Here is a 21,209-nt window from a genome sequence, read left to right on the forward strand (position 1 = left end):
CAAAACCAGAAACTGGAGCCCTGACCCAGTTATAACTTCCTGCCGTACCACTTTCCAACTTGTAAGCCATAGGCAAAGTAATTGCAGTTCTTATCTCTCCACTCCCTGGTCCCTTTGTGCTTCGAGCACACAAGGGTACAGTAAGGCAAGTATGACCTTTATATGCGCACAGTGGCTACAGTATGGGGAGACATTTTACTGTATGAGGCCACTGTTGGGGACCATTTTACTGTGAAAAGCCAGCATAAGAAATGTCAACTTCATTTTTCTTTCCATGTGCAGTCCATTTACTGTGCAGAGTTTGAGACCCCTGAACTAGGAGTTTCACAGAACCCTATGAGGTTGTGAGTCCAGGTCAGCAGACCAATGGTTAGACCAGGCTGCACCTCTAATACAGACAGATGCTCATATAAAGAAAGAATACACTTGTCCTAAGTGAAAGGGAGTAGCATTACTGCAATTGTATTATAGCCGAATATCATGGCCCATCTTAAGAGTTCATAACCTGAATGCATCATGCACACATCCGAGCATGCTATCCGTGAGGGCATCCAATAGTCCGATCTGATGAAACTAGAGCAGGTCCTATTTTGCCCAGTTTCATCGCAACAGAACAGATCAAAAGCCCTCAGCTAGGAGAGTACATAACAGAATAATACTCTGATGTCACTCAAAGTATCTTGCAATTGCATTGTGCAGAAAAATTACAAATTATTTCTATTTACTTACAACATGGAGAGCTCTTGAAGTTGTTTTTCCCCTCATTTAAAGCTTATTTCAGACAAGTGTAACATCCAAATAAGTCCACATTATAGCCATAAATCAACTGGGTTCTATGTTGTACCCATATACACTCATCTGAAACTAGCCTTAGGGGAAAAGCTAATCCTGACACCAAATATGTCAATCAAAATACATCCCTGGATCATCCATCCATCTCTAGTTATCTAGTATACATACAGTAGTGCAATGAAGCAGAATATTCCATAGGAAGTATTTTAATGAGAAGAACTCACAACAACCCACAACTATTGCAAGGTCAGAAAACAGGATTTAGAGGGGGGGGGGGGGGGAATAGTGTTGCAGAATTTTTGAAAATTAAGGATAAACTATTGATAAAATGATGGGACAGACGTGAGGAATGGATGAAATGGGAGCGTCAATGGCTGGTAAAAAAGTCTTGGATTTGTAAAATATGCCAAAACTAGAATGAAGTTATATAATTAAGTTAAGGAATAGGAAAGTTGAAGATACAGCCATCACACACTATTGCATGTATGATCTGGGATAAATAGCATGATATAATGTTATATGGATGATGTCAGAGCTGACCAAATCTCCACAGACCCATAAAGCGATTCATTGAAACCGGAGTGCAAAAAAACAAAACACAGGAATAGGACCAGTCCTGAGATTTGCCTCCCGATCACAGCATCAGACTCGCAGCATTTTACTCTAAAATGCTGAAGTTTTTCAGGGAAAAGACATTTAATCGAACAATTTCTGATTTTCTGAAAGAATTTGCCACATTAAAACAAATTGTAGTATGCTTTTAGATATAAACCATACATGAGCAGGCATCGCCATTCACCAATCATCTATAAGGGTCACCACAGTAGTGATCTACCGAAACTACACAGTACGCAAATATTATCAAATATATCACACTTTATTCACAGAACTAAAAATACATTAAAGAGAATAGGTCATACAGTGCATGAAAATGTAATGTCATGTACCTGGAGAAAGTCCGTACATTAGTAGTGGGTGTGGACTGTGCACAAATACTAATGCATTAATATAGTCCCATATGGATTCATCGATTATACACATCCAAGAAAGTGTCAAAATTGTTTCAAAGCACACCACAGAATGACTCACCGAAATCCATTGTAAAATATATGAAGCTCACCAGCCACATGAACTGAATGCCAGAAAATGGCAATAAGTTGGGTGCAATATAAAAAAAAAAAATAATCACACAGTAATGAAATAAATATATTAACCCCTTCCCGACATGCGCCGTAATAGTACGGCGCGTGTCGGGTCTGTAACTATGGCGACCGCCCGGGAGCCGGGCGGCCGTCATAGCCGCCGGGTGTCTACTGCTTTAAGCAGTAGACAACCGGCTCTAATGCCTCCGATCGGTCCCCGGACCGATTGGAGGCATTAACCCCTCCGGCGCTGCTGTCAAAGGCGCCGGAGGCGCCATCTTCCCGGCGGCGCATGGCGCCGCCATTTTGGCAGGGATCGCCGGCTCCTGGAGCATGCTCCAGGGCCGACCCCCCGTTGCCATGACAGCCGGGAGCCTTGTTAAAGGCTCCCAGCCGGTCTGCAAATTCTCTCTTTTGCAGGCTGGTGTATACAGCCTGCAAAAGAGATGATGATTTTTTGCAATGCATTGCAATGCATTAGCATTGTAATGCATTGCATTAGTGATCAGACCCCCTGGGGTTCAACACCCCTAGGGGGTCTAATAAAAGCAAAAAAAAAAAAAAAAAAAAAAAAAAAAAAAAAAAAAAAAGTAAAAAAAAATATAAAAAAATATAAAAAGTATTAAAAGTTCAAATCACCCCCCTTTCCCTAGAACAAATATAAAAGTAGTTAAAAACTGTGAAACATATACATGTTAGGTATCCCCGCATCCGAAATCGCCCGCTCTACAAATCTATAAAAATATTTTTCCTGTTCGGTAAACGCCATAGCAGGAAAAATAGTCAAAAGTGCCAAACCGCCATTTTTTCACTGTTTTAATTCTGATAAAAATTTGAATAAAAAGTGATCAAAGCAATAACATTTCCCGAAAATGGTAGAACTAAAAATCCCCGTACACCTATGTATAAAAAAGTTACGGCCGTCGGAATATGGCGACTTTTAGAAAAAAAATTTTTTAACACCGTTTTGGAATTTTTTTTAGGGGTCAAAATGTAAATAAAACCATATAAATTTGGTATCCCTGGAACCGTACCAAAACACAGAATATAGGGGACATGTCATTTTGGCTGCACAGTGAACGCCGTAAAACCAAAGCCCGTAAGAAAGTCGCAGAAATGCATTTTTTCTTCAAATCCACCCCATTCTGAATTTTTTTCCTGCTTCCCAGTACATTATATAGAATAATTAATGGTGGCATCATGAAGAAAAAATTGTCCCGCAAAAATTAAGACCTCATGACTCTGGGAGCGGAGAAATAAAAAAGATATGGGGTTTAGAAGGAGGGGAGTCAAAAACGAAAATCAAAAAATGCCATCGGCGGGAAGGGGTTAAATTTTGGCTAATTTTCTGTGATCTCCTGCATTGAACTCTACATGTCATGACTGTCTTCTTTCTCCTGTCTCCCTATTACCTGGTGAAATCAGTATACGGCTTCTCACAGTGTATGGGTGGGTGGGCTCATTTATATGGCAGGAAAGCCAAGGTTGATGGAGGAAGGCATATCTGTATGCAGCATCAACTGTCCCAAACCTGGTTTCAACTTGTGATATTCTTTAGAAATAATACAAGTAGAAATACAGGAAGAAATATTTGCGTCATATGAAAGCTGAGAATCTCATCTTTCAGAGGACACCAGAACCACGGACCTACATTTTAAAATGCCTGAGACATACCCGTTTGAAGTGACCCTACCCCAACCTCAGCTTCTGTACATTATACATGAGCCTTCCACTCCTACTCCTAGTGAAAAGCAGTATACAGATATCATCTGGCAATAGAAAAAAGGGGAAAGAAATCATGGACAGACAGTGCACTTCAGTACAGGATTTCAAATTACGGAGGCAAAATGTGTTAAACTTAATAATTAAAAAAATAAATAAATAAAAAATATTGATGAAACAAATGATTTTTAGAAAAAAAAAAGAAAAAGAAAAAAAAAAGAAAGGTTTTTGTTGGATGGAAGAGACATATTTCAGGAAAAAAACCCATCAGTTTCTGATTCCCTGCCCCAAACAAAAATGGTGGTGTGACAGAAGCTCAAGGCTGAGGTCACACATTGCAGAAGTTACTTTTTTGCTGTGATTTTTGAGCCAAAGACATAAGTGGATTTAGCAAAAGGAAAAGTATAAGTGTTTCCTTTACAGTCCCCATTATAGTCCAGAGCACAAAGAGGCCAAGCAGTCTATTACTCTAGTCTGAAGGGTGCGGCATCGCAGCTCCAGATACCACTGAGTGGGTGTGAAGGGTGTCATCAACTGCATGATCTCGGCAGGCTTCAAGCATTCAACTATGAAAGCCACCACTTCGTAAAGAACTTCCCAGTAGTAGAGGATTTACTCACATTTCTAATTTTTGTATAGGACGCAAAGGTTTCACCTGGTCTACAACCACTTAAAAGGTAAGCATAAACCCCTCTGCACCAGACAAATAGTATGGAAGTGTTAGTGAAAGGGCCTTTCCCACCTTGAGGAGGACACATCCAACACTTTAAGGAAGAGATATGTTCATAAGAATAAGGGGGACATTCCTGTACAAAACGGAGTAGCTCAAACAATGTATCTCCTTCCAAAAGTCCTTAACCCTCCTACACAACCATAACCCATGGAATAAGTCAGTTTTGTGTTGATGACTGTAAAATGACAAAAAGGTCTGATGTTTATTAACCTAAAAATATTGTGAAACTGGGCAAATACAAAACTAAAGCTACATTCACACAGTGGAAAAAGAAGGGGATTTGAGGTGGACATCTGCCAGAGATTCTTCTTTTTCTGCCCCCTTCATTTTCCGACTTCCCTGCAGGTACTGACCTGACCAGCGGGCTGTGTCAAGCCATGGACTCCAACTAAATCCGCCAGAAAGATGAAGCAGGACATTATTTTTCTGCCTTCTGCTCTGCAGGAGGATGAACGAAGGTGGAATTTGCCTCAAAATCAGCAGCAGATTCCACCATGTGAACTTAGCCTATATGGTCATTTAAGATGGTGTCCTACTTTCTTCCGACTCGTTTCTTCAGCAAAAAGCATGAAGTGCCAGGTACTCATAAGGATAACTATAGGAAGAGGGGGACCAATAGCTGTCTGCAATGCACAGATGAAACTTCAAAACGTAAATACGTTTTAACAGCAACTCAGATTAGATGCTTCATTGAGCTCAGGCAGTGACATCTCTACTATGTCAAATTAGGCATTTATGTGAGGATGGCTACTGAGATAAAGAAGATCCAAGGAAAACAGAAAATCTCTGGAATTCTGTATTATTGGTCCTAATTTTCACTTGCTTGTGAGATGCAGAGAAATGGAGCAGGTGCTTTTCCCCACAACACTTTGCATTCATACTGAATCGGAGGCTCTGTTAACCAGCATGGCTACCACAGAATATAGTCTGTCTTGTTGCAAACTAGATAGTTGGCCAACCAAGGCAAACATATAAAACAAATTGTATTTCCAAATTGTATAAGAACTATTAAGTTGATTCTGGAAAATTGTACCACCCAGGAAGAATGAAGTTCAGCCAATAAGTTATCTGAATATATGGGAGCTCTTACAAGATAGCTAAAATAGGTATTACTGCAAAGTACCAGAAAGGTGAAAAACTTATTACGACTAGGCTACCTAGAAGAATTTTTTGTCAGTCTACCATGTTAACCAGTTCAATAAATTAAAAAAAATAAATAAAACAAAAAGTAGCAATTCTACAAAAAAAAAAAATATATATATATATATATATATATATATATATATATATATATATATATATATATATATATATAAATTTAATATATTTATTTATATAGATCTAAACAGACACACACAACAGACAAACCCTTTAAAGAAGATCTTTCATGTCCTCAGGCACAATCGGTTTTATATACCACTAGAAAGCTAACAGTGCATGAATTCAGCGCAGTCAGCTTTCCCATTATGGGCCCTGGAGATGGAGACATTGGTGCCGTTACCAATAGCTCTTCACTGTCAGAAGAGCGTTTCTGACAGTCTGTGAGGGACTTCCCTCCTGACAGTAGTGTCCGTAGCGCTGTATTGTCAGAGGGAGCGTTCCTTACCACCCAGCCATGCCATTGAGTGGTGAGGAACGCCTCCTCACTCTCCTTCCAGTACAAGTCCATAGATTATTACTGGGGTGGGGGCATTCCTTACCACTCAGCATCATGGCCAGGCGGTAAAGAACACCTCCTCTGACAGTACAGTCCTTTTTAAGACAGTTTTGTTGTAACTATTCGATTAGTGTATAATTATAGTTATTTCTGTCAACATGGGAATAGCTGATCTTAAATACTTGGAATTAGGAATATTACTACATCGGACTAGATTATGGGGATAACGTCCATCCAGACTTATACAGCCATAGTTGCTCCACTGCAAGGGAACATGGGAAGAATATGCAAATCTGTCTCCCAAGATGTAAACAGGGAGACAGTGCCTCTGTTATGCCGCCCTCTATGGGAAGCACCATGAACATCATGCCCGACTTTCCCAGAAGTCTTTACTGCATAATGCAGGGTTATAACCAAATCAATTTCTCAGCTAGGGACAGCACCGTTTCTGTCTGGTTGGACTTCATCAGCGCAGCCTAGAGAGAATTGATTTGGTAGAAGTGAGCAGCGGACACTAGCTGTTGGACACCGACGGTAGTGTGAACGCTCCCTAATTCCCATCTTGCCATCAATTTGCTGTAATATGTGAAGTGCTGTGGAGGTGGTTTCTCCAAAGGAGCCGTCATTGATACTCTAAATAACCCTTAATTGCTCATCCTGTAAACCTTTGTGGTTCAGTTAAGGTCAAAATTGCATCAAGTTTACATACAATATTGCTATGGTTGCATTATTTACAGGTGAAGTGTGTAAAAATTAAGGTATTTCACCTGTAAAACCTCAGCTACCTGCGGTAAATTATTGGGTGTGGAAACATGTGACTGCATCATTTTTGTATTACCTGAAGCATGAGGTGCTAATCTCTTTAATAGGAAGACAAGACGTTTGCAGGGATATAACTTTATTTCCTGGAATGGCGATTTGTTTCACAACTGATGCTTTAAAGGGAAAGAAACAGATAAGATCAATTAACTAATGCTTTAGCAAATGGATCCCTGGCCAAAAGAACAGCTTCTGCATGGAAGTTACTGGCATGCGAGGGGGTCCATCAGTTTTCTATACTTTAATAACTTTAATTTTCACTAAAATCACCTTTTGGAAGGTAGCACCCTATAGACCAATGCCTCGTTTTCCAGAAACTTAGTTGCATGAACAAATTTAGCTTTTTCCATCAAGACAGACATAGGTGCAACGACATTAACGGTAGTAGAATAATGGAAACAGAGCCCCATCCGTCTGTACCTGTACCCATTCAAGCTTTCTTCTGCCATAAAGCATTACTTTTGTAACAGAAGAAAATGGAAAATGTCCTGTATGCACAACGTTTTCTAAAGCCACAAGCTTCTGTCATGTCATTTACATGCGGGTGAATGGGGTTCCATCTGTTTTTGCCCTTTGACATTCGTTATTCTCATTCTATGACAGAAAGACAGTAAAAGCGATTGTCCAAAAAAAGAACAAAAAACACAACACTCACTTGTCTCCGATTTTCTTCCAGCGCAGTCCGGTCCTACTGCTCAGCTGTCTTCTTTTGACAAAAGTTCTCACTGGCTGAGACGTCCCATACCCCTTCAGCAACCTAAGGAGGGAACCTTGTAACCCCTCAGCGGTCACGTGCGGTGGAGACCGCCATTGGAATTAAACAACAGAGCTGCAGGACTAGACCATGTTGGGAGACACTGGAGCACCAGGGACATTACAGTAGGATTTTAATTTTTTTTCACCTCCCCAGCCGATTTACAATTTTTTTTATTTTTTTTTTAGCCTGGACAACCTCTTTAATAATGGCAGTCTAAGGATAGGTCTATCTTTGGGAGTAGATATACTGGCTTTAACCACAGATCATGCAACTCAGTTTCTGGAAAGAGAAGTATTGAACTATGAAGATGCTACCTTCTAAAAGGTGGCACTAGAGCAAGTCTTCCTTTTTCTATCAAGAATGACTTATTTGCATATTTTTCTCCCAATAAACCATGTATGAAATTTTACATAGTCTGCAAACACCTTGATATATCTTCAAACCAATTAAATAGAAGGGCAACTTGAAGCAAGTGTTTCACATCAACCCTTTGTAATGAAGTTCTCCTTCATAAAACAGAAAACAGTCATTACATCCAGAAATTCCCCCAGCAGTAAGAGGGACTCCTCTGTAGAAAGCGGTTTTGGGGTTCTTGCTCCTCATCGGTAGAGAACAGTAGTAGCTGGCTGAGGTGCCTTAGATGCTGCACAGGGGTCACGAGCAGCTGTCTGCAAATAGGCCTCTCTCCTTCTAGAAGAGTTTTTGGTTTGGTTGGTATGATGTAAACTAGTGTATAAACAGCAAATTTGCATGTTTTTTTTCCCATTGAGCACTACCTACTAGAGATGAGCGAGTACTATTCGAAACTCCCGTTTCAAATAGCATGCACCCATAGGAATGATTGCACGCATCCGGCACGCAGGGGGTTAAGCGGCCGGCAAAGTCTGCATGCCAGCCGTTTCCATTCACTCCTATGGATGCGTGCTATTCGAAACAGCCGTTTCGAATAGTACTCGCTCATCTCTACTACCTATGTCTCTTCATTAAGTAGCAATACCCCCACTTAGACATGGAGACCTACTCAGGCATTAAAACACAGGGCATTGTTACTGAACACTGTATGGATGCATAAGAGGACCATGGCTAATAGTCCAGTGGTGTTAATTTCATTTATTGCACAAGCAATATACAAATCCACTAAATCCTTATTGGCTTTATAGTCTGTGCTATCAATTGCTGAATGCACATGGTACATTTATATACATTGGTGCAGGAGTGATAAACCAAATGCTAATTTGTAACAAGCAGAGGAAAAAAAGGCTTCAGTGACTTTTTCCTGGGTGTGACTGGCACATTACTCAATAGCAGGAATGAGTACCTGGTGGCAGATGCCCCGATTGTATGAGGGTATTCAGAGAGACGTGTTTTTCTTCAGGTTTGGTAATGCTAAGTGCTGAGTTTGCAGGCAATGTGGTGACTTGCTTCACAATCCCACCGGCTGGCTGCTGAACTACCTGCAATGGTAAGAGCGACATTAGTAGGCACAAACAGGTCCTCATTCCGAGTAGTCCATCAACATGTTCAATCAACCAAAACTGCTATGAGGCATCTGTGTCTAGCCCTCAGTTTACACACATCACGCTCATGAATCCTCAAGCGTACTTTTGTCTGGATATGACAACAAGAAATCTCACCAGTTGTTTACAGTAATATCTAACAACATAAACTTGTCCAGATGGCCTTAATCCCTTAAGACATGCAGGCCTATCAGACCGCAAGTCATGGAGGTTTCACAATTCATCATTAATGCAGTTTACTCAAATGTCAGGAAATAAAATCTGCAACATTTTCTGTGCAGTTTTATTTCATATGGAATTAGATCACAGATGTCAAATGGATTGTGAATGTTCTCTTAAAATACTAATAAAAAATACTCAAGTTTGTGGGGAAAAAAAGGTTACGGAAAATAAGCGGATATTGCTATATATAATGATAGCAATGAAATAATACACATTTGTATCGGGTTGTACGTGTAATAAGGCTCCATTCACATTAGTGCTGGAGACTCCATTGCAGCTTCCGTATTTGTTGAATAAATAGAGAGACGCGCAGTAAAATGAAGGACATGACTGAGCCTAATAGACCCAATTACAATGAGATCTTTTGGAGTCTGTCATACAATGGAAGCCACAGCTTGAATTACATTGTTCTGGTCCTATGACAGAACAGGAAAATGTATTTACTAAGGCAAATGTGAACATCGCCTCAGGGTACTTTCAGATAGACTTTAATGTATGGATTTTGGCACAATTTTCGTGCCAACATTTGATGTAATTCAATGCTGTGGGAATTATGGTCATGCAAGCGCACTGGCTATTCATTTACAAGGCCTGTTTTCCTGATCAGATGGTAAGCAGCATTCAGAGCCCCAGCAATTCCAACTTATTCCCTCTCCGGTGGAACCAACTTGAGACCTTTGCTTCCTTTAACAGGCTCCTCTCCATTGATCACAGCACAGTTGGAATCTTTCTCTAGACCCAATGTTGTCAGGAAGATGTTTTGGTGTTGTAGTGGGAGGTAGGTGCAGCCAAGGGGGCATAATCTTGAGCTCTAGCACTGTCCACTTCTGAGCCACATCGTCTTGCGTCCTCCTGCCCATCACCACTCACTTGACATTAGAAAGTCTAGTTAGCATATCAGGCCCTAAAACTAACAGCCCGGATTGCTCAGGAATGGTGGGGACTACAGAAAAACTTGAATTGTGCTGAATCAGTGAAGGGGAAACTATTAAAGGATACAAAGAATTGGAGTTGCTGAAAGGTCTTCTAAGTCCCTGTTTCTGACTCACAACGGCATACAAATTTAACTCTATGCAATGAGAATAATCAGTGTGTTGTAACCCATCAACTTACTAGAAAAACAAAAACACACAAAAAAAACTCCCTTAAAATGTAGCACACACAATAACCTGTGAAATCAGAAAAAGATGGAGGGCCTAGTGCGGGATCAGGTTCTGGCCACATGACCTAGGGTTGTAACCAGGCTGGAATCCCAAGCCCAGCATCAAGAAACCACCAGAGCAAGTCAGGTAACCTCTTTAATATATTGTACACAGATAACCGTCTACAAAAGTCATAAATCGAATTTGTAATATCATGAAAAAGGTGCAACTGGGATGCACAATTTTTTATTTCCTGAAACCTACAGCCATTATTAAAGAGGTTGTCCGGGATGACTATAAAACCCTACACTAATCTAAACGCCTTCCCCAGCCTACTTTCTAAATTACAAAATGAAATAAAAAATGTAAAACGCTGAAGATGATGCTCCATCTCTAGCCAATAGAAATCTATTCAAGTCTACGGCACAATGCTGCGCACTTGCAGAAAAAAAAAAAAAAAAAAAAGAGGAGGAGGAGCCATTCATCGCAGAAGGAAGACAGGAAGAAGACAGGTAAAGTATAATGAGGTACAGGGGTGGGCTGAGTGAGAAGGGAAAGGGTTAGCAGTGGAAGGAATAGCTAGGGAGACGGGGAGGAGGTAGTTTAGAGGGGGAGGGGGGAGTGAGATATAGTGCGAGAGTCTACAACTATCAGAATGCATTGCATCAGCTAAGGCAGCAGGTAAAATATATGCAAAAGATGTTAGGCACTCCCAGAAAAAAAACAGAAATCACTCAAAACAATGCTAAAGGTATTTGGACGCACTTATTAACCAATTAGTAGCACTAACAGACCTTTTAAAAAAAATTAGCCCAGAAAATCCCTTTCAGGGTTAAAGTCAATCCAGAATATCATATATACCATGTATAGTCCTATAAGACCCTACTCACTGCAAAATGGCCTGAAAAGGCAAATCTCCTTAAGGAGACATAGAACCCCTTCTGTCCCAAGTCTATGACATCTCCTCCAGCCAGCACCCTCATTGAGGAGCAATAACCTTGAAATAGAAGTCTGTGGATATGCCGCTCTTCCTTTTAGAGGAGATATTCTGACTTGACTAAAATACCTTGTGATGCCCCTAGGTATCTTGAAAACTAGAATCCTTTGATTTATATGAAGCTACCTTCCAAAAGGTGGCACTAGAGCATGACCTCCTTTTTCCACCATGTATATCCTTTACCAAAATCCTTAGCAGGACAAGTATGGCACTATAAGACCTGACACGCCACAAGGTGTCCCAAAAAAGCAACTTCCTTAGAGAGGTTGTCCAGGCATAGATGGACAACCCTCTTAATTTAGAAATGAGGTGGGGGCAGTGGAAAAAATAAAAACAAAAATTCATATTCACCTTTCCACAGTGCTCCGGGTGCCTCCCAGCGCAGTCTGGTCTTCTCAGTCCAGTACTGATGTGTGGCGGAAGTCCCCGCTACACACAACCGCTGAGGCGAATCAGCGGCCACGGCGAAGGGTAGGTGATGTCACTACCTGTGACATCATGGGTCTCTCCCAGAGGCCTGCTGAGACCGCTGACTGGCCTCAACAGTCGCGTGACCACTGAGGCCAATTAGCAGCTTCAGTGGAAGGGATCTATGAAGTCACAGTCAGTGAACAGCTTCACTTTGAGAAGATGCCGGAGCAGAAGGACCAGACCGCTTTGGGAGGACACGAGAGAGGTGAGAATAATATTTTCTTCACCTACCCATGCCTATTAAAATACAAAAAAAAAAAAAATAATAATTAATTGCATGGACAACCTCTCTAAAGGTATCTGTAAATGTCCCTTATGATCCACAATAAGGAAAAGAAAACTGTTCTTTACAGTTAGAGTACTCAGTTAAAATAAAGATCCATGGTAGTAACATATAACAAACCCCGAATATTCAACTATACATACTGTAACACTAAACCAAGAATCAGAGAAAGAAACTTATTCTCTTACCACCTGTTTTATGTTCACAGGTTTGAAGGTACCAAGAGGCTGGGCCACAGCAGAGGTAGTTTGGTGGACCTTCACAGTGCCAAGTGCTGTAGAGCCAACTGGTTTTACTATCTGCATGGGAGAGGATATTGTAGTCTTAACCAAAGAGAGTGAATTTGTAGCTGTGATCTCTGGTGGAGGGCTTTGCTGTCCACACTGCAGGATAAATTCCGCCGAATTTGGCATCAGACGACGCAGTGAAGGTAGACTTTTCTATGTAAAGTGAAAAAATAAATGCATATATTAGTATATATACCAGTGGTATACAATTAGTGAAAGCAAATATTTACTTTTGCATATATATTTTATATATACTCTGAATGGCCGTTTTATCAGACACGCCGCACTACAGTAGCAGTGTTTTGGCCCTTCACCGACATTCAACATAACTGTATTTTGTCGTGACAAGCACAGGTAACCATCTACAGGTATCAGACTCTGGTGTGACAGAACATTTCACCAAACCATTGACTTCAACCGGAGCCCAGCGGACTGCTTCCTTCTCTATGAAGTGTAAGGTACACATCCAAGGTTAGGGCTACATGACAATTTTGGTGCGAGTCCCATCGCACAACCAAACACTGCCGGGTCACCCCATGACTCCTTCACTAATTTAAGTAAATGGAGTTGCATTGCGATTCCTAATGTGCTACAACTGCAATTTCGAGTTGAACATTGGTCAAGATTTTTGTAACTAGAAGTCACCATGTGTTATAGTGCGACTCTATTCACTTACATTAGTGAAAAAGATGCAGGCCTGCCAACTTTTGATCTGGCCAACTTTGGTCATGCAAGAGATGTCACGGCCAAAGTCGCAGTATAGTCCTAGCCTAAAGTCAGTCTTAAATATATCAATTTATGTTTCTAAAACAACCTGGTCATAAGACATTTCTACAGCTCAGAAGAGGAAAGAAACAAAACCTACTTTCAGAAAAGGCACTAGGTAAGGCTGTGGTGAGGACTTCAGCTCCTTGTACAATTTTGTCGTAAACTCTTCTGGTTCAAGTTTGGAATCCTGGATAGTAAGAGAAGTACCAAAAAAATTAAAAAAAATGAATGAAAGTTGCAATGGTAGGTTCACACATACTCTCTTATTGATCCAGATTTACTATCAGGGCTGTGACTAGAAAGGGGTCAAAATTGTGCCTCAGCTTGGTGAAGTTTGGGCACATGATGGCGCTGTTTAAAGCAGCACTGAAACATTTCATAGTAAACCATACCTTCATGGCTAAACTATGCCTCAACCCCTTTCCACCTCAGCTTTTTTTTTTTTGTTTTTATTAGCCAGAAATGTTTTATTTTCACTTTGTAAATACTCATTTGTGAAGGGACCAAATATACCTCATAATAGCACCAAATGTATAATTTTTCTTTGTGTTTTAGAAACTAATTCAAATCTTTTAAGAATACAAGAAAATTCTTTATTTTGCCATGTTGTTAAACCTGTAAATTTTTATATTTCCTTGTATGGAGTTGAATAAGTTTTGTTTTGCAGGACAAGTTGTAGTATTTGTTTAGTTGCCTCAATAGCATCTGATCAGTATCTAAAGAGTTAACAGCCTGTTCGGTTTAGAAACTGTTCGTGGCTATGGGTGCCAGTTGTATAAAACAGCCAGTATCCATTGTGTATGGAGAGGACTCATCTAAACCTTCCACATACCACCTGTCCCACTTCATGACCTACCATTACATCATGTATTGGGAAGGGGGGTATTCCACATGGCGTTGCATTTTTTTCCTGCTTACTGTCGTGTTGCAATTGCTGTACCTTGTTAGTCATTCACTAGTGTTGAGCGAATAGTATTCGTCGAATACCTCGCCGGCATAGGAATGCGTGTAATCGGCCAAACACCAAAGGGTTAAAAGCTTTGAAGATTCGATGCGTTTAACCACTTGTTGTTCGGCCGATTACACGCATTCCTGTTCCGGCGAAGTATTTTACGAATACTATTCGCTCAACACTATCATTCACCATTTCTTTTAAGATTAAAAAAAAAAAAAAAAAATACAATATTGGCTTACCAGCAGATTTTTCACCAGGGTTTTGACATTTTGTCCCATGGTTGGTGACTGAGGTCCACTTGATGCCAATTTTATTAAAGTTGCAAGAAAATTCTTGCACTTCTTTACATTATCCAGGACTTCCTAGTTAAAATATGAAAAAAATGTGATAAAGGTGTACAATCTGAAAACTTCACCGACTCAGCCCTCACGCTTGAAATGAAAACTGGTATTATATTGGGTGGCTACAAACAGTACAAAAGTAAAGACTAAGTGAAAGATAAACATTGCCAATCTGACAAAAGCTCTAAAGTGCTGTAGAATACAGTGGGGATTTAAAAGCTACATACCAATGACCACTCAAAAAAATAAATAAAATAAATTCTTAAACTTAAATAGAAGTTGCGAAAATATCTTTGATTTAGTATAAAGAAACAAATTACATAAGTACTCAGAAAAGGCCTGGATTTTGCTGCACCTCCCTACATTTCCTCCCTCATCTCTGTCTATCGCCCAACCCATGTTCTCCGATCACTCAATGACCTAACACTTACATCCTCTATTATCAGAACCTCCCACGCTCGTATACAAGACTTCTCCTGAGTTGCACTACTTCTCTGGAATACTCTATCCTGGACAATCAGATTAACTCCCAATTTCTACAGCTTCAAACGCAAACTAAAGACGCATTTTTCAGATAGGCCTATCACAATGTCTAACGTAAACCCTTCCGTACCATCATTAGAATCTCCAAAATCTAACCCCCCTGTGTTCCAGCTCCCACATAATATGCCGCCATTTCAGGCTAACTTTATATGTCCAAGCACCACCCACACGTTAAAGGACACGACTAGTGACGGCTCAAAGTTTTATGTTTGTAAAATGACAGTCACCTCTATTACAACATTGTCCGACCTCTGTATAAGCAATGCTGCCCCTGCTACCTCTTGTGTCACCCCCTCTACCTCATAGATTGTAAGATCTTGCGAGCAGGGCCCTCAGTCCCATTGTGTGAAATGACTTTCTTTGTAATGTATTTTTCTGTCTGTATCTGAACCCTACAAATTGTACAGTGCTGCGGAACATGTTGGCGCTATATAAATAAAAAATTATTATTATTATTATTTTGGTAGTACTTCAGTGACATCACCCTAGTACCTCACAGAAAGCCACCAGATGTGGCAGCTACTGTGGTTTCCCATTACTAATTTAAGGAGTGACGTCAGTGATCAAAATATCACTGAATGATCAAGCAGATACATGGCCTATATAGATCCCCAAGTCAACCCTCTATCCCTACTAGTTATGATTTGCAGCACGTGGAGAAAGCCCTTTACCTGCTGTACTAGATCAGTATAAGGCCTAATTCACTTAAGTACATTAAAGATGTATTTTGTGCACATATTATAGCCCGACTACAGTTCTACAGACCCAAATTCACAGCATCATACCGATTTGTAATGTTGAGGTTTGGGTCAATACTTTTTTTTTTTTTTTTTGGATTTACAGCAGACAGACTGCAGATTGTCTTCTGGAAAAATCTGCAACATTTCAGCTCTGAGTGAAGACACCAGGAAGAAAACCTCATTCTGCATATTATTAATACCCAAAGTGTGTTTTTGTGCCAGATTTGGATATACTAAATGGGTTTGTAAAATAGTTTCAATTTTTTATGGTTTTTTTGTTTTAAATTTTTTTTTTCTTCATACAAAAAAAAAATAAAAAAATTGCAGTCCAGCAGATTCCAATAAATTGGCTGTCAATGGAACCCTTATAGAAGAAATGCTAACGGTAAGTTCAATCAACATATGAATATGCCGGTGCTGAATTGGGCTAGAAATCTACCAAATCTGAATAAATTCATGTTATATATGGATTTCAGTGTGGATTGACCCTGCCTTCTACTACAACTAAAATCTAGAACAGTACCAGGCAAGAAAATGGATTGCTTACCATTGGTTGGACCCGAGCCCTCCTTCTCTGGTGGAATTGATATCTAGAGTTAATAATACTATTAGGCTGGAGAGGGGTGTATATACACAGAGAAAGGCCCAAACTAAATTTGAGGTGCATGGTTGGACACACTTGGTCTTCCCTCCCAGTCTCTGATTAGGAATAGATCTCTCACTTCTACTTTATCTGTTTCCTTGATCCCCTGAGTGCTATTCCTTGCATGGAAATCAAAGGAGGTTCGGAAGATTTAGCGGGGGGTCCTAATTGACTCCCCCCCCCTCCTTTATATGTCAGATTGGGTCTCCATATTTACTTTGAATTGTTGTTGTGTTTCTGTTGTTTTGTTGATTGATTTTATGTAAGGAAAAATGTGTTCATAAAAATTATCTGATTTAAAAAATAAATAAATCTAGAACAGAGGGTATGCTTCAGATTTTTCATGCTGAGATTCTCAACAAATACACAATGCGGTTAATTGGTTATAAACCTAATCGTAGTACCTTGAAGAGATGATTGTACAGTCTCTATTATTCAGCTTTCATGTAAATCGTTTTATTTATAAATATGCAAGGGAGCGGAAAAGTGCCTTAGCTTATCTAGACTTTGGTCTGAGCTGTAGATTCCCAGGCAAAAAAAAAATAAAATTTTTTTACCCTCATTTGTATACGAATGCAAATTTAAAGAGGGACTTTCACCACCGCTACCAAGTCCGCTCATTTTCATCATTTAAAAGTTGCAGCTCGAGCACAGGTGGAATGTTTTCACTAGCCTTCCGAGCATTAAGTGCAGTTAGTTCTGATGCCTGATATACTATTTATTCTCTGTACTGTCAAGAGGGCGACATCAGGTAGGAGGAGACGGGGGGGGGGGGATGTTGTCATGCTCCCTTTTCCTGCCCCAGTTTGAGAATGTCCATCTGATATTCCAGAGCTTAAAAAGCAAAACAAACTGCACTGATTCCAGAGGACCAGTGGGGGGGCTAGAGAAGTAAAAATCCCAACTGTGCTGAAATCAGTTGAGTACTGCCTATTAATAGATGCTGAGAAATAAAGTTGCTGGAGGTGGCCAAAGGTTCTGTTTCAATATGGTTATGTTCATACTCCAACACACTTCAGTTTATTGCTGGTATATGAAACATCAGCCCTCAATATCCCTCTGAACATTCTTACTGAATGACTATAAGCAAAGACGTAGAAAACCATGAAGAACTGATGCAGAAGTGTACTCAAAAATTGTATATTCGAGACTGTTACCTAGTAACTGCCATATAAAATCTCAAATTACTGTATCTTACCATGCACAAGCATGTACAAGTTGGCAACATTATAGACAATGATACCAATGTTATGCAGGGTTATGTAAAAAGTAAGGAACTATAGAAGAACATGTATACTTACTGTGGTATTGGTAGGTTGTGCACTTTGCAGTTTATTTTGAGGCTCAGTTTTGCACACATTCACATTGGCGGCTACAGGTTGAAAACCTGCTTGTATTTTCACTGGTTGGTTAAGTTCTTTCATAGTTGAGGTAACCAGAGGTGTAGCCGGAGGTACGCTGGATACTAAGATTGATGTTCCTACTGAAGTAGGTGCACTGCAAATAGTACAACCAGCTATTTTGATAGTAGAACTACTAGTAACTGCTGGAGGGCCACTGGATGGGATGTAGGTTTTAACTAGATTTGCTGTTGCTTGTTTAGCAGGGATGGATATAGCTGAGGCGACAGGAGTTGCTGACACCTGGGAAGGACATATAGTTGCAGTCGGCATCACAACTGAACTGCAAGTATTAACAGCATTGGGTGCAATACTTGAGGTTCCAACAGGTAAAACAGCAACGGTACTGGAATTTAACGCCAGGGCAGAGCTGCCTGTAATACCCACTGTGGTTGGGGCAGTTGTTGTAGAAGCAGGTGACGTGGATGAAACTGTTACAGCAGGAGCTGAGGCTCGGATTATTACTGTAGAGGATCCTTGGCTATTAGGCACTGTCTGTGGAGTGGTGCAAATCCTAACCAATGTAGGGCCGGAAGCGGAAACATTTCCTTTAGAAGCTACAGATGAGGAAACCTTGACAATTCCACTTTGTGCACCAGTAGCCTGGACCAAAAGATAGAAACAAGCAAAAAGAATGTAAAGACATGTTAACATTTGTTCCTTCCATCACATACATTTATTTCTTATCAATGTGGGGCTTTAATATAGTCTCTTGAAAATATGGGCAGTTTTAGAGATGCTTTCAGTCTTCTTTTCTCCCAAACTGACAATCTCAGCAGAGATTTCAGAGTCAAAAAGAAATACTAAATTACTTGTACCTATAAAGGTCTATTAAAAGAGGAGAGGGGACACATCCCAAGTGTTTTGATCACATCATAACTGTTCAGAACTTTTGCTATATCCTATATGGTGCTTTTCTGTGAGTGAGAGAGAGAATGAAGGTGCTGAGCCCTGTCCTCCCTATGTGCCGTCTATGGACGTCATCATACCAGCTAATCTTCCCTCATTAGATCAGTGGGATAATCACAGATTAAGCCTACATGAGGGAAAAATTGTTAAAAATGCAGAATACAAGTCATACTATGGCCTAAAAATGATGTTACTCCACAGAATCAGCGATATTGGTCTTATCACAGAGTCTCAAAGGGACCTTCAGTTGAACAGGGAGCCCATGTCTCCTGTGAGAACGTGTCAAACAGTGATGAAGACAGCCAAGTACAGTATTCAGTAACCTGTGCCACTGCCAGGTTGTGAACAGACCAGCAGCATGCAAGTAAAGATGTCCAATTTAAACAGGGTACACAAGACCCTTAGGATCCGTTCACACGGAGTAAAGTGGCACTGATTCTGGCACGATAACTCGCGTAAGAATCAGCGCTGGAAAAAAAAAAAAAAAAGACTCCCATTGACTTCAATGGGTTCTGTTTTCCACATGGAAACCATTGAAGTCAATGGGAGGCTTTTTTCCCCATTGATTTCAACGGGTTTCGCGCAGAAAACAGGAGTCTTTTTTTCAGTGCTGATTCTTCCACGAGTTATCGTGCCAGAATCAGCGCCACTTTACTCCGTGTGAATGGACCCTTATTCTTGTCATCAGTGGGATTCCCAAAGGTAGCTCTCCAGCAGTCAGACATTTTATCACCTATACTATGAGTAGGTGATAACTTATTCTGATACAACCCCTTCAAGCAAAGTAAAGATAATTTACTTACAATAAGTAATTTAATGTGCAATGCAGCATATAGTGTTGATTTTGTAGGACAGGAATCAAATAACCGTGTAAAAGACATTAAATAATGAAACCCTAATGTATTAGTCAGTATAACAAGCAAGCTGACAATATATTACTTGTTATTACACATCCAAAAGGAGTACAATAATATATCCTCACATGGGGGCTTGTGACAGCATTAAATCTATAGCAAATTATTGTCAAAATCCAGGAAATAGAAAAATCTGCAGAGGTGCATTAAGGTAACCCAATCTGTTGATATTACTACCTGTACGTTGCAGATCTGAATGGTGGGAGCACTAGATGATATAGCTGCTCTTGGATTGGAATTTTGCACTTGGGCCTGAGCTCGTGCCAAAGCTTGTTGGGAGACCAGCATAAGCTGGCCATTGCTGCTCTTTATGAGAACAGTACCTGCAAAGAAAGAAAACACATTCAATACAGCATGGATAAGTCTGTGAACTTAAAAATGGCAACCACTTTGAGGTGTCAAGGAGAATAGCCGCTATGTGGCATGTGTGTCCATATAACAAATCACATGTCTTTAATCCGTAAGAAACGCTAACCAAATGATCACTACCAGCACCTCAACAAAAAAAATAGTACACAGGAGTCCACAGATTTACTGGCCTGAATGCAGCGCCGCTAAAGTAAACTGGGCAAGTCAGTTCAGTTGAGCAGGTAGATCTGGCCGACACAGTTTCTTGGACTGAACTCTGCTGTGTCAAACCGGCCTTAGGAATCCTGTCAAGTATTACTATACTCAGAAATCCTGCTGCACATATAAACCGAAGTATCACAAAGCTCAACATCTCTCCCATCTATCATGTCTTGCTCTCAGATACAGGACAGCAGAACCTGACTAGTTTACTTTAACTACCGTATTTTTCGGTCTATAAGACGCACTTTTTTTTCCCCAAATCTGGGACACCTGTGCCGGCGTCTAAAACCCCCTTCCCGGCATCCGCCGTTCTATTGCCGGGACTGTAAGAATAATGGCGGCCGCTCTGCTGCAGAGCAGTCGCCATAGTAACCGGGTCTCCGCTATACGCAGAGGCCTAAAGCTAATGCCCACAATTAGAATGCATTCTAATTGCGGGCATTAAGATTTAACCCCCCCCTTCCCCCCAAAATGTAAAATACCCCCGGGGCCGGTGCCTACCGGCCCCATACCTTTAAAGTTACAGGCCAGCTCCTGCGCGGCGAGGTTGCAGTAGCCGACCTGTTCTGGTGACAGCCTGGAGCCAATTGAAGGCTCCCAGGCCTATCATAGCTGTATTACTATTGCTGTTAGTCTATGACCAGCCGTAATAGTAATGTAGAGAATACACTTGTATTGCAGTCTACGGAACTTGCAATCAAATGATTGCAGGTTCAAGCCACCTAGGGGGAAGGGGCAATAAAATAGTGAGAAAAAAAAAAAAGCTTTAAAAAAAAAATAAAATAAATAAAACTTCTAATCACCTCTTTTCTCTAGAATACATATAAAAGTAGAAAATCACTGTGAAACACATACACATTAGAAATCCCTGTGTCCAAAAATGCC

General features: G+C 40.5%; 1 protein-coding gene across 1 annotated transcript in view; it reads right to left on the minus strand.

Moving 5' to 3' along the window:
* Window positions 1-21,209, minus strand: part of TAF4B (TATA-box binding protein associated factor 4b) — a 54,014-nt gene that overhangs the window by 30,015 nt on the left and 2,790 nt on the right. The window contains exons 2-8 of the mRNA XM_075271916.1: window positions 19,932-20,077; window positions 17,833-18,534; window positions 14,504-14,626; window positions 13,407-13,496; window positions 12,443-12,694; window positions 8,941-9,076; window positions 6,885-6,981 (exon numbers count right to left, since the gene is read on the minus strand). Coding sequence (XP_075128017.1) covers window positions 6,885-6,981; window positions 8,941-9,076; window positions 12,443-12,694; window positions 13,407-13,496; window positions 14,504-14,626; window positions 17,833-18,534; window positions 19,932-20,077 — 1,546 coding nt within the window. The remainder of the gene's footprint in view (window positions 1-6,884; window positions 6,982-8,940; window positions 9,077-12,442; window positions 12,695-13,406; window positions 13,497-14,503; window positions 14,627-17,832; window positions 18,535-19,931; window positions 20,078-21,209) is intronic.

The sequence above is a fragment of the Leptodactylus fuscus genome, chromosome 4, assembly GCF_031893055.1.
Source record: "Leptodactylus fuscus isolate aLepFus1 chromosome 4, aLepFus1.hap2, whole genome shotgun sequence".
Classification (NCBI taxonomy): Eukaryota; Metazoa; Chordata; class Amphibia; order Anura; family Leptodactylidae; genus Leptodactylus; species Leptodactylus fuscus.